The sequence below is a fragment of the Sander lucioperca genome, chromosome 4 (genome assembly GCF_008315115.2).
Source record: "Sander lucioperca isolate FBNREF2018 chromosome 4, SLUC_FBN_1.2, whole genome shotgun sequence".
Classification (NCBI taxonomy): Eukaryota; Metazoa; Chordata; class Actinopteri; order Perciformes; family Percidae; genus Sander; species Sander lucioperca.
The window spans coordinates 6131899-6148219 of NC_050176.1; the positions used below are offsets into that span (position 1 = coordinate 6131899).

At 42.8% G+C, this 16321-nt stretch overlaps 1 protein-coding gene across 6 annotated transcripts in view; it reads right to left on the reverse strand.

Moving 5' to 3' along the window:
• Positions 1-2679: 2679 nt before the first annotated feature.
• rgs12b (regulator of G protein signaling 12b) overlaps positions 2680-16321 on the reverse strand; it is a 47736-nt gene continuing 34094 nt past the window's right edge. For 2 of the 6 annotated variants that reach the window (XM_031284613.2, XM_036000742.1), the window contains exons 7-19: positions 12282-12451; positions 11979-12071; positions 10854-10997; positions 9596-9778; positions 9217-9367; positions 8966-9060; positions 8486-8698; positions 7556-7629; positions 7291-7417; positions 7029-7125; positions 6826-6896; positions 5628-5799; positions 2680-4691 (exon numbers count right to left, since the gene is read on the reverse strand). In XM_031284613.2, the coding sequence (XP_031140473.1) occupies positions 4084-4691; positions 5628-5799; positions 6826-6896; positions 7029-7125; positions 7291-7417; positions 7556-7629; positions 8486-8698; positions 8966-9060; positions 9217-9367; positions 9596-9778; positions 10854-10997; positions 11979-12071; positions 12282-12451 (2198 nt within the window). In that variant the 3' untranslated portion in view covers positions 2680-4083. The remainder of the gene's footprint in view (positions 4692-5627; positions 5800-6825; positions 6897-7028; positions 7126-7290; positions 7418-7555; positions 7630-8485; positions 8699-8965; positions 9061-9216; positions 9368-9595; positions 9779-10853; positions 10998-11978; positions 12072-12281; positions 12452-16321) is intronic. The other 4 variants (XM_031284615.2, XM_031284614.2, XM_031284617.2 and 1 more) reach the window with 4 other exon arrangements.

Genomic DNA, 16321 nt, shown 5'->3' on the forward strand with positions numbered 1-16321 from the left:
GTCTAACGACATATGCAAATTGTTTTGTAATTATGGTTTTGGTGAGTTGTTTCTTAATAATGAAAAGCTGAATATTGGTTTGTAAAAGAATCTGTGTTTGCTAAAGACAAAAAGCAGTGGGCCGATGATATATGGGCTAAGCCAAAATTGCATATTTTGAAAAAAGCTCTTTATCGAGATGAATTGAGATGAGAATTTGTTGTTTGTGTGTGTGTGTGTGTGTGTGTGTGTGTACGTGTATATACATATATGTATGTGTATGTGTGTATATGTATATATTTGTATTCATGTATTCCTCCGAATGATTTGTATATGCGACAAGAAGATGTTTGTTAAATAAGTAAATTTGTGGCGTCTTCTAATCCCATGTGGGATGGGCCAAAATGTTTGGCATGACACAGAAATAAAACCTAACTAAAACTATTGCCTGATGAGACCTCTGTGTGGGCGTAGTTGATTGACATCTCCATCTTTGTTAGCGTTGTAGGCACAAATTAACCTTTACATTCTTTACCTTTATTTTTTATTAAATACACCTGTGTGAGTGTGCAGAGCCATAATGATTGCAACTGTATAGGCATTAGGCCTACTATTTCCTTTCTCACTCTTATATATAGTTAAGTACAAAATATTTCAAGTGGAAATAGTATATATATATATATATATATATATATATATATATATATATATATATATATATATATATATATAGGCTATATATTTAAATCAGTTTAGAAAATGTTTTATTTCCTTCTCTTTCTTCCCCTGTTCCTCTCTGTCCACCATTGTCTTTGTTCCTTCTCTTACCAGCAGATGGAGCCATTTGAGATGAGAAGCGCTGCTGATGCACTTAAGAGGCAATTATTTTGTTGGCCAGTGGACAATGGCAATGGTCCTAGCAAGAGCCAGTGAATTGAGGCACCAATGCCAAAACTGTATTCATACAACAGCTTCTGCTAACCAGGTTTTCCCATGCAATTACAGCAACAATTAACTCTGTGGGTCCTTCAGCATGAAAACAAGAATCAGACCGAGAGATTGGTTTATGTTGAGGAACTCTCAGCACTTCCTTGATATTGAAGTCATGATTTTCAACAAGATTTTACTAAATTGTGTTTAACCAAATTAATGTTATGGTCTACATAAAGGAGACAACTTCCACTAGCCACTGTCCTAATCTAGATACAGATCCTTTTTTTTCCCTTTCCTATCTATTTTCCCGACAGTCTTCTGGTGAACACTTAAAAAATCCCACAGACGTGGCCGGGTTGGCTCAGTGGGTAGAGCAGGCGCACATATACTGAGAGGTTTATGCCTCGACGCAGAGGTCCAGGGTTTGAATCCGACCTGTGACGATTTCCTGCATGTCTTCCCCCTCTCTCTCCCCTTTTCTCACCTAGCTGTCCTGTCAAAATTAAAGGCGGAAAAGCCCAAAAAAATAATCTTTAAAAAAAAAAAAATCCCACAGACTAATACATCAAGTCATTTTTTGAGTGTCTGAGTGTGTGGAAAGTGAGAGGGAAGAAAGTCGAGCTGGCAAATACATTTCTCCCCTCTGTTTCTGTACGGAAATGTTTTGTTGAATTATCTGGCCCATTAAATAGAGTTGCTATTGTCGCAAACACAACTAATAACACTGACACACATCTAGACGTAGTCCATGTTTGTAGGTGAGCGCGAGCATGTATAGTGAAGTGGAAATGAGTATCTATGTGTGTGAGTGAGAGAGAGGAGGAGGAAGAAACAGAAGCTAGTTTTGTTTGTGGGCTACCAAAGAGCCCAGCATGACAAAGCTTGCCTAACAACGCACTGAGCAGAGGGGAACCCATGCATAGCTAATAGCCCAGTCCCCCCAAAAGGCTTTGTACACTGAAACAAAAGCCTGGTCCTGCCCACACAAACACACAAGAGGCAATAGAGAGAGATGGAGAAGAATATTAAGTAAAATAGGATAGAGGTTGTACAGAGGGAGTGGTCAGAGGAAAAAAATTAAAGTGAAGAATCTCTTAGCTGGTCATTTGAACTAGGATAGCTGTTGGTCAATTTCAGAATAAGACATTTAAGGTCTGGTAACCATGAGATAAATTAAATATAGCTATTTAGTTCCAGTGGTGAAAAAAGTAAAAGCACTCATGCAACCGGTAGAGGTCTGTCTGTATTATTTTATTAAATCAAATTATTTATTAAAGTTATTATTAGTGCTAAAGATGATTTCAACTACTTTATATACTGTTGTGCAATTTAACATGTAACATTTCATTAGCGACTTAGTAAAAACTTAAAACTATTGCAAAGTAACTAGTAACTAAAGCTGTCAGATACGTTTTATTTCCCTCTGGAACGTAGTGGAGAAAAAGTAGAAAGTATAACACAAAATGGGAATACCGGTTCTGAAGTACAGTTTTGAGGTACTTGAACTTTGCTCTGCGTAACAAGTACAGTTTCACTTCACCACTGGTTATCCCCATGGTGTTTGACATTACAAATCAGCATATGAAGATGCATATAAATACTTAGATGAAAACATGCATGTAATGTCTAATGTCAGCTCTGCGCCTCCATGCACAGAACAAATTATGGGGCACTCACACATACACAACACTCATAACAGATGAAGTGAGGAGAATAAATCGGATATTATTGAAAGTCTTAGGAAAAGGAAGGAGGCCGCTCACATGAGGCTCTACAGAGAGTTCAACCTCTAAAACATTTATTTGATCTATTTACAGACAGTACAGTCAACTGAAAAGAAGAGACAAGAATTGATTTCTGTTGTGACACAACTGAAGAAACAACATGGCTGCATTGCAGTTCAACAATGACTACAGCAATAAGGTGATTTCACAAAGTTGACTATATACAAATTAATACTTTTAACTGATAGATTGTAAAAATGAAAAGGACGTGGGATAACTTAATCACTTCTTGAGAATATAGTACAGGATAAAGTAAGTGAAACCTTTAAATAGTGAAACGGTTTGACTTGTTAGTCTAAATTTGTCCAGCTTAAACCTTTCAGGGAAAGACAGTTCAGAACACTGTTGGATTGCTAGGCTGTGGAAAAAACAGATGCTGCCGTGTGATGTAGTGCAAAGAGGAAAAATGGGGGATGAAAAACTGGTCATGTACAGTCAGTGCAGACGCTTCTGGATCATTTGGTCAGAGGGCGAGATGGCATGTGTGCGCACTCGCTGCGGTCTTTTTTTTAAGAGTGACACGAGAAAGGCCTGAGGTAAGAGAGCGGTGGTGGAGACACAGAATGTACTGTGCTCGAGTCGAAAAAAGAACAGCTGAGCAAATGTGTGTTCATGGTACTGTAGCATGTGTATGTATTTATGGGGTCAGGCCAGCCGTGTCAGCATGCAGTGTGCTCAAAAGCATGTAATACATTGAAAATAATATATAAGTCACTTAGATGTGCACGAATGTAGCCTCCATACCACTGTGGATTCTGAACAGCTAGTGTTTTTTAGCAAATACATCAATTGTTTTCTCAACCTATGGCAGCTCAACCACCTGTACGAAACAGACATTTTGACATGTTAAAAAAAAAGCAAGGAGAAAATAATTTTTTAAAAATGGGTAAAGATCTGTGAAGTCTTGTTTGTAATTGGCTAAAGTGCATTGTTAGATTCTGTACACTAGAGGGGGTTGGGGGTGGAGGAGGGAGTTTGGCACTGGTCATCACCAACTCAAGCTTACGTCTACAGAAAAAATCCACTCAAAAGTTCACACAGATATAAACCACGCAGGGAAATGTCTGGACAAGCCTAATGCATCCATTTTTTCCTCTCTTCATGTGTCTGATCTAGTTTATCTTAAGGCTGTTGTTGACTTATAGTCTTTGCTGGGCACAAGGTAGAGCATACATAATGTGATGAAAGCTCAGTCTTTTACATTGCTTACTGTATTTTACACTTCTGGAATGAAATGTTCTGTAGTTTTGGAAAGGGATTTATGAAATAAAGGGAGGAGATCTGGATGCATTCTGGGCCGAGTGTAACCAATGAGGAACTTCAAACTGACTTTATTGGGTCTCCAGTCAGGTGAAGGAAGAGGTGAAAGTTCAAAAGTATTTAGAGTTCACACAGGGAAAGTACCTGAGCTAGGCCGCCCGTCCTGTGCTTGTTGTTGGGGTCGGGGGTGGGGTTTGCACTGTAGGGCAGAGGGAGTGACATAGTTGAGGCTGGGGCTGTTAATGTCCCCCTCTCCCACAAGAGTTAGATCAGACAGCGTGTCCTCCTCCAGCATCTGGGCCGATTCTCCCCTGCCAGAGTCCTGAAGGAGACCACGCTGGCCACTCTGGGACGGGTGGATGGGGGAGATGGTGCCAGGAAACGGAGGAGGTGGTCGGGCTTTACTCCCCCCTCCACTCTCAGTTCCCAGTGCAGAGTCCAAGCTCTGGGACTGATAGCTCGAGTTGAGCAAGTGGTTGTCGCCTCCTCCTCCCCTGTCGTTGCTGTTCGCCTTATTGCCCCGGCGACCGCTGCTAGGGAAGTTGCCGTTGTTGGGGTTACGGGAATAAGGGGTGGAGCAACTGGGCTCAGGACCGTAGGGAGGAGGCGCAGCCTGGTTGGTTGCCACTGGTGACAGGCGCAGAAAGTCTGGGAGCTGCAGGTCGCTTTTGTTTAGCAGGCCTCGCTGGTCGTCTGCTCGGTTGCTCTGAGCTTTGGATATGAGGTCGAAGAACTCTGCAGGCGCACACGCACACGCACACGCACGCACACACACACACACACACACACACAGATGTACAGACACACATAGGCACGCGCACACACACACACACACACACACACACAGATGTACAGACACACATAGGCACGCACACACACACACACACACACACACACACACACACACACACAGATGTACAGACACACATAGGCACGCACACACACACACACACACACACACACACACACACACACACACACACACACACAGATGTACAGACACACATAGGCACGCGCACGCACACACACACACACACACACACACACACACAGATGTACAGACACACATAGGCACGCGCACGCACACACACACACACACACACACACACACACACACACACACACACACACACACACACACACACACAGATGTACAGACACACATAGGCACGCACACACACACACACACACACACACACACACACACAGATGTACAGACACACATAGGCACGCACACACACGCACACACACACACACACACACACACACACACACAAACACACACGTGTACAGATACACATAGGCGCACGCGCGCGCGCGCACACACACACACACACACACACACACACACACACACACACACACACACACACACACACAAACACACAAATGAATAATCCCCCATAACATCTTGAAAAACAGTAAAACACATTCATTGTAATTCAGAAAAACATGCAGCAAAGGGTATGTATCAATCAGTTAGACAAGTCAAAGCTACATTCAGTGTGAGCAGAGGTGACTGGGCTACATGTAGCTAGCTAGCTTTGAAAGCATTTGGTGTTGCTTCTGCAATACTGCAGACAGGCAAAAGGGTTAGTGTGATCACAGCAACCAAGCTACAGAAACAAAGGAGAGAGAGAGAGAGAGAGAGAGAGGTCGTTCAGTCTTTACCTTCAGCTTCGTCTATATTAATCTTTTTCTGTTTTCTTTTCTCCGGAGCCTTATGGAGAGAGACAGAGTGGTTGGGGAAGGGCTGGCTGCTTGTGTCAGGGCTGGGCCCAGTCTTGCCGTTTTCCCCATGGGGGTGGGCTGAACCGGCTTTCCCTGATGGCCTGTCCTCCCCCTGAGGGCCACAAGGAGAGCGGAGCGGGGCATTAGAGCCCTGGTAAGTCATGATGGCGCAAGTACGGGCACAAGTAATGACAACACGTAGGGACCAGTGCTACTGATGGTGAGGAGGGTAACTAATTGTAAAATGAGAACAATCTAATGGGGGGTTGGGGGCACACGTTTCAATGATACTGCTTTTGAGAAGAGGGACAAATAAGTGGGATCAAAATAAGTATGATAATGAATTTGTTGGTTTTGTGTAATTACAATAATCAATATAACGGTAGAACGGTAAAACATATATCTATGATATTTTCTAATTGAAAGACAGGTGGGATGTTCCATTCAGACAACCACAATGCTTAACACTGTGTACTAAGCATCACCAACATGTAGGCTTACACACAACACCACAGGGACCGACTTTCTTCTACTTAAAGCCACACTACTGCCTCTCAAGTGAGAAAACCTGTTTTTTAAAAATCAACCAAGAAAGCATGAATGACCATTACAGATGGTCATGAACCAGGTTAAAGCCCCAATAAAAACAAGAAATCCCGCACAGCATTCTGAAGTGCTACTGCCACCACCAACTAACAACTCTCCAGGTGCACGGAGGAGGTCTTCGAGGTTCTGAGACGCAGCAAACGCTCTGCGATGCTGGGCTACTATCACTCGGCCACTGCGTTTGTTATGGAAGAAAGAGAACCAGCAAACCAGAGAGAAAAGTTGACGATGCATTCGGCCACAGGCAGACCACAATAACGGAACATTAGGAACCTCGAGAGTGTGACAGGGCTCTTGGGCCCCACAGCAACAGAGCACATAAATACAGTCACACACAGGCTGCCAGAGACACACATCATACACCTGCGCACATTTTCAACATATTGCAAAACAGACATGGGTGATTGAAGACAGCAAGAGAGACACTTAGTAGCGTGACATCATCAAACAGGAAGAGGAGACATTCGGTGGGTTATGGAACATTCCAGGGTGAGAAGAAAATGGGAAAAGAAGAAGCTGTGGGAGATCTTACTGTTGCCGATTGGTTTCTGCTTGTTGAGGCCGGGACGAGGTTCTTAGAGGGAGCTACTTTCTGTTTGTCTGCTGAATGAAGGAAAGGGAGCATACAGATGCAAAATTGAGACAATACATGTACTAGTTTTTTGTTCAGTATGTTGCCAATGAGAGACAGCAGATTACATTTTTATTAACAGCAACTGCATGTGTGTTTCTTACCTTTTCCAGGAGTGTTTTCTGCAATATCTAATACTACTCGCAGCCCGTCCAGGTTGGATATAGGAAGACCTAGATCTAACGGCTCCAACTCCCCACTCTGCATCACACACACACACACACACACACACACACACACACACACACACACACACACACACACACACACAATATGAGTTTGACATCATCACACAGAGTGCCTGTGTGCCCATTTCTTTCGGTCGTTCTACAGGCAGCCAGAATAAGGGGGGGAGAGACGACTTACAATGCGTGCCACCAAGTCAGCAAGGTGCAGGCCGTATTTGGCTACCACAGGCCTGAGGACCTCAGTCACTGGCTTAGTGGGCTTTGCTTTTAGGCCCACCGAACGGTTGATAGGGACCAGGTCGAGTCTGGAAAAGAAGAAAGAAACAGTTTGTTCGAAAACCGTTGATCATGGTTTCAAGGCCGGCACGTGCACTCAGCTGTACTCCTACAGTATTATTGGTTTGAAATGTTTGAACGCTTAGGATCACCGCATATTACTGTACCTGAAGAGAGTGCGTTTTTCTAGACGGAGATCCCGAGAGCACAATGTCATACAGTCTTGGTCTAAAACAAGTGGCTGAGAGAGTGAGACAGAGAAAAAGAGAGACGTCATCATGAAAGATGTCCAGCAAGTTGTCTAATCCTCAAGTGGGATCACTGACTTCTAAATAAAGCAGCAATTATATTAGAACTAATCACTCAACGAAATCCTGACTGTTTGCTGTCCTGGCTCCTAAATGGTGGAATGAGCTCCCTATTGACATCTGGATGGCCGTAAGCCTACGCATCTTCCACAGAAGGCTAAAAACACATCTCTTCCGACTACACCTCAGATAAACATAAAAAAAAATCTTGAACCTGCACTTTCATATGGCTCTTTGTAGCTTTATTTATTTAAAGCTAATGTACTTGCATTTACTACTTGCTGTCTGGAGTTTTAACCTTCAGGGTTGAAAGCACTTAATTGTAAGTCGCTTTGGATAAAAGCGTCAGCTAAATGACATGTAATGTAATGTAATGTAATAATATTAATAATTGGTACTTGTAATCATCATTTTGACCTTATAAAGTTGATATGACTTACATGTTAACAAACTATTGCCTGTTGAGAGGTGAGACTGAATCAGAACAGTAAAGTTGTGGGCCATACGTAGAACTGGGAGGAACTGCAAAGGCAGGTGTAGTTCTGTGGGTTTATCACTACAAGCAACACACATCCTTTGACCTACAGTATTGTTATTATAAAAATATTGATTATTGCTGCTATTTTTTTTTATAGCTTTTTTGGGTAAAAACCAACTCAGACTTAATTGTGTTTTCTTCATTTGGTTTAGTGTGATTTGTTGTGTTTTCTTGATAATTTTTTGTATAAAGGGTTTTAAAAGCCACAATAAAAGGTATTTAGGACAGCCCCACATCCACTTGTGTTGTACCTTCTCCCCACCGACCAGGAAGAGGTCTATAGCTGCCAGGTTGATGCAGAGCTTCTCACAGAGACCAAGCAGCAGGTCCCTGATGGACACTCCGGCCCTCAGTGGCACAGAGCAACATGAGCCATCGGGCAAGCTTATGTTACACTGCCTCAAGGGGGCGCTGCCCCCTCCCCGCTCAGTTGACACTGATACTGCGCCACGGGAAACATCACCCTGAGGGAAGAAAACAGAGACAGACACAGGGAGGGGGAGAGGAGATAGTGAGAGGAAAAAAATAAGAGAGACAATGGAAATGGAGGTTGAGAGGAGGAAAAACAGACATTATTTTACTATTGTCGGTGTTTTTTTGTTTGAGTTGCTTGAAAGCAGATAAATTGAGAGGAAGAGGGTGAAGATAACGATGCTCCGTGCTGAAATGAATATCTATGTGCCCATTACTGTCCAAACTAATTATATGGTGATGTCTCGTTCCAGACTGACCTCGTTCCTCCCTGACCCTGACGTCCCCAGCTCCAGACTGGCTCCTGAAGACAGTGAACCCTGGGATTCTCGGCGACCATTGCTGCCAGAGAAATCTGAAAAGGAATACATTCATCATTAGCGTCTAGAAGAAAGACAAACAAGGGGATCATTCCAAATCCCTATATCCCCCCATAAAAAAATATCCCTCCACTTTAAATGTGTTCATTTTTAAAAACAATAACATTTTGAAGACGTTTAAAACTACTGACTGTAGTTAAAGTCAGCCAGCTCTCGTTTCTTCGGGCCTTTGCCGAAGCTCCTGTTGCGAGACCAGGAGAAAAACATGCCTTTCTTCCGGTCTCCTGAATCATCCCGACTGTCCTCATTTAAAGATCTGCCCGACTTGCTCTTTTTGTCCTCCTATAAGATACAAACAAAATAAATGAAGAGGGGTAGACACAGATAGACACCCACCAAAGGATGAATGAAAGCCCAGTGGAGAACTCCAACAGAAATACATACAGACTTACCAGATGCCACGATTGACCTTTTTCCCAATGTTTCTGTGTATTCTGACAATAATACTGTCAATACTGTGACAAGACACAGCCAAGAGGAAGTGTTTGTGGAGGCTTTGCATCGTGTTACCTTCTTGGGTGTGGAGAGATTGGAGCGGTCGGAGCCTGTGGTGCTGTGTTTGGAGGTGGGGCTGCTGGGTATGTGGTAAGGGTCAGGCAGGGGCCTCCCCTCCACCTCCGCCAGCATGCACTCCTGGTACAGCAGAGACTTAAGGAAACGCGTGTAGCTGTCGAACTTCATCAGGTTGAAGATCTAAAGGCGTGAAAAGGAAGGAAAGGTGTAATCAGTAGGCAATAGAAAAAGCAGAAAGCAATGACAGCACACAAAAAGGAGGGTAGAAAAAAGCTAAACTAGAAAGGAAAGGGGGATGAAGGGCAAGGAGAGAGGATGGAAAAACATGCAACGGCAAACGGATTGAAACAAAAAGGAAAAAAGACAGAATGAAAGGAGGAAGGGAGAAAGGAAGTCGATTCGAGAGGAAGTAAAAGTCAAATATCCCACTAGCAGCCCTTTGACGTTGCTCATGTTCAAAGATGACTACCGGCATACAGTTCCAACGCTTATTGAGTGTTGTTAAAAGAAAAGGTGATGTAACACAGTGGTAAACATGCCCCTGTCCCAGCTTTTTTGGAACGTGTTGCAGGCATCAAATTCAAAATGAGTGAATATTTGCACAAAAAAAAACAAAGTTTATCAGTTTGAACATTACATATCTTCTTTGTAGTGTATTCAATAAAATATAGGTTGAAAAGGATTTACAAAACATTGTATTCCGTTTTTATTTGCGTTTTACACAACTTCCCAACTTCATTGGAATTGGGGTTTGTATATGTGTGTATCAAGGTGTGTATGGATGAGTCCACACGCGTGTGTAAATCTGACCCAAAATCAAAAACGAGCCCAGGGGTATTTTGGAAGAGTTCATCTCAGGCTTTGATGTGTGTGCGTGTTAGTGTTAGTGTGTGTGTGTGTGTGTGTCTTTGGGTGTGCAGGTTTGATGTGTAAAAATAAAAGAGGTTATGGTGAGGATATTCTTCTCGCCTCGTGACTCTCATCAGAGTTTGAACATCCGGACCCCCCCCACCCCCACGACATGGGGACATGTAAGAAGCCATTCACATCCATGATACTAGAAAGCAGGCAAATATGAATAGTCGATCTTATGTTGTGTTTTCAATAGAGGTCTGTTTTGATTCAGTTTTATGAGTAATAATACATTTGTTCTTCAGGGAAAGCCTATTTTCAATCCCTGAAATTCCTGTGGTTGCTAATTACCTTGAGATTTCGATAAATGACTTCTTGAATTGGTGGTAAATGTATACGCTACCTGCAGTTGCTGCTCCTTGAACATGTCAGGTCGGGGGGCGTTGAGTATGTCGTCAGCGAGCTGGGCTTGACTATCTATGTTGACCGGTGTTGTGGCTTTACTGGACAGGAAGCTGTTGTAGATCTCCCTGGCACGCTGAGAGAGCTGGAGAAGGTGGGAGAGTCAGGAAGAGTGAGTGGCAGTAGGGGACATGGAGGGTGGAGGAAAGGATGAGGTATGGATAAAAAACACAGCAATAGATACAGTAACAAAAGAAGATGAGGAACGAAGTAAGCTGTTTAAGGGCGTTTTCACACCTGAAAGTCCGAACCAAGGTCCGGACCCAAGGTTCATGTTTTCGTTACATTGTATACATTTGATCCGGAGAGTGTTGGTTTCACACTGCAGTGATGCAAGCGCACTAAAGAACTATCTGTGACAAAACTACGTCCTGTCGTCATCACATACGTGCGCTGCGTCTCCCGACAGTTGTAACTGATTGGTTTGTAGACGGGCTTCCCCGTCCTCTCGTATCCTCTCTCTGTCAGAGTTTTTGGCGGCTCTTTTTGTTTTGTTGCGTTGTTGAGAAGCAAGGCACGGAACTTTACTTGGGGTTTGAGGAGCTGCAGCATTTATTCAGAGACAAACTGAAACCTATGCTGTACATTTACTACCACTTAACAAGTAAACTGCTGATTTATTCTCTGCTGTGATAGCCGACAGCTGTCTGCTCTGAACGCATTTACCGTCACTCTCTCATATACACCTAAGCACCGAGCTATTCCTTAAGGAGCTTCCCCGGTCTTATAAAATGATGATAGCCTGCCAGAGCTTCCTGTAATTGGTCCGAAAGTCTGAACCATCCAAAAAGTGTTTTCATACTGAGAACGAACCGGACCATGGTTCAGTTTGGTCCGGGCCGAGACCACCTTTTTTGATCAGACCAAAATTTGGTCTTTTGATCCGGACCGCGGTCCGAGGCACCTTTCTCACCTGCAAATTTGGTTCGGACCAAACTGAAAAGTCCAAAAGTCCCGACCAAATGAGGTAGGTGTGAAAACGCGCTGAGACCTAACATTTCCCCTCATTATCGGGGTGTAAATGGATGCATGTGTGTGATCAAACAATGTCTTGCATGTCTGTTACCTGCTTCTTGTCATTCTCAGGGACGTGGCTGAAGAACTCACAAGCCTGCCAGAAGAGGATATTCTCCTCACTGAACTCTTTCTTTAGGAACTCCTGAAACACGGGAATTAAATGCGGATCAAAAATAAGCACAAATCAGGCAAACTAATATACACAGAAAGCCAGAAGACCCAGAAAACCCACCCGACAGAAGCAAACCTGATCAGCTTTTAACTTTGCAACATCAGAAAGGTTTGCTTAAAGTTCCTTTGATCTGTTATGTGATCATGCTGGCCAACACCAGCCAAGTGCTGTTAATAGTACCGAGAAGTAGCGGACTCCCACGGGGTCCTGCAGCAGTCTCTCGAAGCAGACAGCCCAGCTGGCCACTCTCCTCTCCGTGTGGCGCCGGTGGCTCTGAACGCTGGGCAGGCTGGCATTACTGTTCAGACTGTTGTCGCTGCTGCAGCCCTGCAGCTCCACGCTGTTAAGTTCTGTACAACATGGAGATACACACACAACATCAAATAGTTGAAGTGATGGTGAAGGTGACTTTAGTGTGGCTGAGAGTCTCTGGGTTCCCCCCATTGTGATTTCATTAAGGCTGCAATACATGAAAATCTCTTTTTTTATGCATCTAGATTTTTGATTTCCATACTTTTTTTTTTTACTCTATGTGCACATTAACAGCATGAGCATCGTGTGGTCTGGTCTGGGTGATATGGTTAAAATCAAATGGTTATTTTCCCTGTTTGTTGTTTTGTTTTCCTCTGTCTGCAAGGGTCTTTACCTCAAGGCAGCACTATCAGTAGCACAGTGTGGCCCATACTGATGATAAGGCCAGAGTAGCAGCCTGTCCAGTAAAAGTCACTTCTATGGTTTTCTGTTGCTTCATCTTTCGCTTTGCTTTTCTCTTAACACCCCTACAGCACACTTTCACTTACACAATCCCTGCAGTACATACTGATATCACAGATTTGATCTAACCATTCATTTCAACTCTCTCTTTCCCCTTTCACATCTTCAGCTGCCCTGCATAATAAAGGCCATGAAAATGATTGATACCTGATGAGTGAGGTAGCCTACTGTATATGATGCAGCCAGGCGTATACCAGGCGACCAATCAAAACAGATCTATCCCTGTAGCTTCACGCTGTTCAGTTCGGTTCTGTTGAAAGTATGTTGACGACATGCTCCATTGCACACATCATCCTTGTGTAGTACTTAGTTTTCACGGTCTAGTTGATTTAATCATGAACAATTCCCAACAGTATTTGCCTTATACTTTGAACACTGTAACTGTCTCATACCGCACCATTTTAACAATCCATTTAAGGAGTTCTGTGCATGGATGCTTCATCATTCTGTGAACTGATTACTTTTTCCCACCACTAGACCTCAGTATGTCTGTGTTCCTAATGTTTGGACAGACTTGCAAAGCAAAGGCACAAGCTGAGAATACCCAGAATTACAGAGCTTCAGGCCTGGTGAACTGAAAGTGGGATGCTCAGTTGAGATAAAACTAAATACAAGAACAGCCAGAGGGAAGGCATCACCAGTCAGGTGCCTGAGACGACGCAAATCCTGTAAATAAACTGAAAGACAAGACCAGCATGCTGCCCAGTAAGTCATGTGTGATTTCAGACTTTGAAACTTGGCTATTAATGAATAATTCTAGTGTGATTTCCACTTTTGCACATTTTCCACCAGTTTCATGTTATCAATGAAAGTTTTCATACTGAGGATTAAGTTATTTCAAACCGTTGAGCTCATTCACTCTCATTCTGTTTCAAACTGCATAGTAAACGACAAATTCTGCTTCATTCATTAATTGAAATATATTGCTGTGAATGAGATGCAAACATCAATCAATCTATTGTATAAGTGCTCATATTATGCTTTTTGCCTTTTTCCCTTTCCTTTATTGTGTTATATTTTGTGCACATTATAATAGGTTTACAAAGTGAAAAAGCCCAAAGTCCACCCCAAAGGGACTTACCATCTCCAACAGAAAACACTGTTCACAAACTGCTCCAAACAGCTCTATTGTAGTCCAGCCTTTACTTCCGTGATGAATGTGCGTCACTTTGTGACACACGTTATAATGCTCGCCTAGCTGCTAGCGTGGGACGCCCTCATGTTCTGCAACTGACTGGCTAGTAGTCCTTACCTAGCTACTGCACATGTGCGACTCCCAACAAAGATGGAACAGAAGTGAGATGTCTCACTCTGTAGCTAAAACAGAGAGCTCAACATACAGGGTGAAAAGAGGAGCTGCAGCAATGTGTAGTACAACAAAAATATGGTGTTTTTTGAAAATTAAACCATGTAAACCTATTCTGATATAACCTCTGAATACAATTATCAACCTAAAAATGAGCATAATATGAGCACTTTAATCACGTATCCTATTCAGTGCCACAGAGGCAGGAGACACAGGCCAACACTATCACAACAGTAATGTCTGGCTATAAGCAACAAGAAAGGAGTCTCGGACACCATTGCATATTAAAGCACAAGAGATGAAATATTCCCAAATGTTCCTCTTCAAAATAAAAATTCAGTTAATGGTAAATGTTTTCCCATATCCCTCCCAAAAAAAACAGACAAGCCAAACAAGTAAAATGCTTGCTAAAATGCAAGTTACGGCCGCAAAATAGAAAATAAATAGAGCTTGATATACACAGTAAGAGAACAAAAGAGAGAGAGAGCATTTATGCCACCTTCATTACTAAAATGAAATGGAAATATTCAAAGAGTAAGGTTTAAAGGCCCTGAAAACAATTCATGTTATAGAGAAATACTTAAGATTTAAAACCAAGTGTCCAGGGGCTTTAACTAAGACTTTTTTTTTTCACAGACTTTTTTTTTTCACAGACGGTACATTAAGCTAAGCATGCAAAAGGTAATCAGCCACTAGAGATATTACTGTGTAAATGCTCAGCAAAGCTCAGTGACAGAATTCTCACAATTAGGTCCACAGACAGCATCACTCCTAACTCTGTATTCCTTCTAAAGCTTACATTCAATTCACTTGCTTCTTGTAATGAAGACGGAGAAAGGAAACAGCAGAGAAAAGGTACAACACTTAACACCATTCAGACTGGCAATATTTTTTTGAACACAACAAGTTACAAGACCATTTATTTAACAAACCATCTGCATCTTGTGATCATGGGGGGTCCTTTTAAACTTGGCAATCCTTAAGATAACTCCAGTTACTGAACTAAAGCTAAACTAATAAGAAGTATTTGAGGCACCAGCTGTATCCTCACCTGGGTAGAGCTGGTAGGAGCCTGTGTGGTGCCAGCGGGGCATGTAGCGAATCCTAAGGGGTAACCAAGCCCCTCCATCCATACTCCCCCTATCAGGGCCCCTCGCAAACTCAAACGCACCAAGTGGAACACATAGTCCAAGACGAGGCACACACACACACACGCACAGCTGACAACATCACAGGAAGGAAGTGCAAGAGAGAGGGAAAACAGGGAGAGAAGAAGAAGGAGAGAGTGAGAGAGAGAGGCTGTTGGTGGTGGCGAGCAACCTGGCTGACAACCTGAGAGATCGTAAAGAGAGTCAGGTCACAAAAGGCACTCACACACACACACACACACACACACACACACACACACACACACACACACACACACACACACACACACACACACACTTCTGTGAGCTTCCAGGTACCAGGAAGGTAAGTGATACAAGCACACACAGGCCTTGAGATGATGAATAATTCAGAGGCGAGGGAGGACGGAACTAAAAACGCCGGAGCAAAAGCGCATTCATGTGCGCAAAAGGCACACGTACCTGCATGAACATTCACACACACACACACACATACACATACACACACACACACACACACACACACACACACACACACACAAACACACACATATATAAAAACTGCAGTATTGATGAGGAGCTTGGTTAAAGGAAGGCCACTACTGAGACTAATGAGGCCTGCAGGAAGCCCCCATGCTGCTACGCACACACAAACTGACAGATTAAAAGATCAAGGAAGAATATCTGTCAACCTGTTCTTGTATTGACTTTTCTAATAGACAAAAATAAATAAAAATTTGTGAGATGGATTCGCAATAAGGCCAATGCAGCATGTAATATAATACTGCTATAGGCCTTAAAAATGACTCTGCAGGTCTAATTGCTGTAATCAACATCAACTATACTTTTAAAATAAATCTTTTGCTCTGAAAATACACATTATTGTGAACGGTTTCAACATTAACAAGTGGTGTCTACACTGAACTATGGATACATTATCATGTTAAACTCAATGATTGAGTTCGTTAGTTTTCGATAAGTGTATAAAAACGACTATGAAACGGAATGATTTT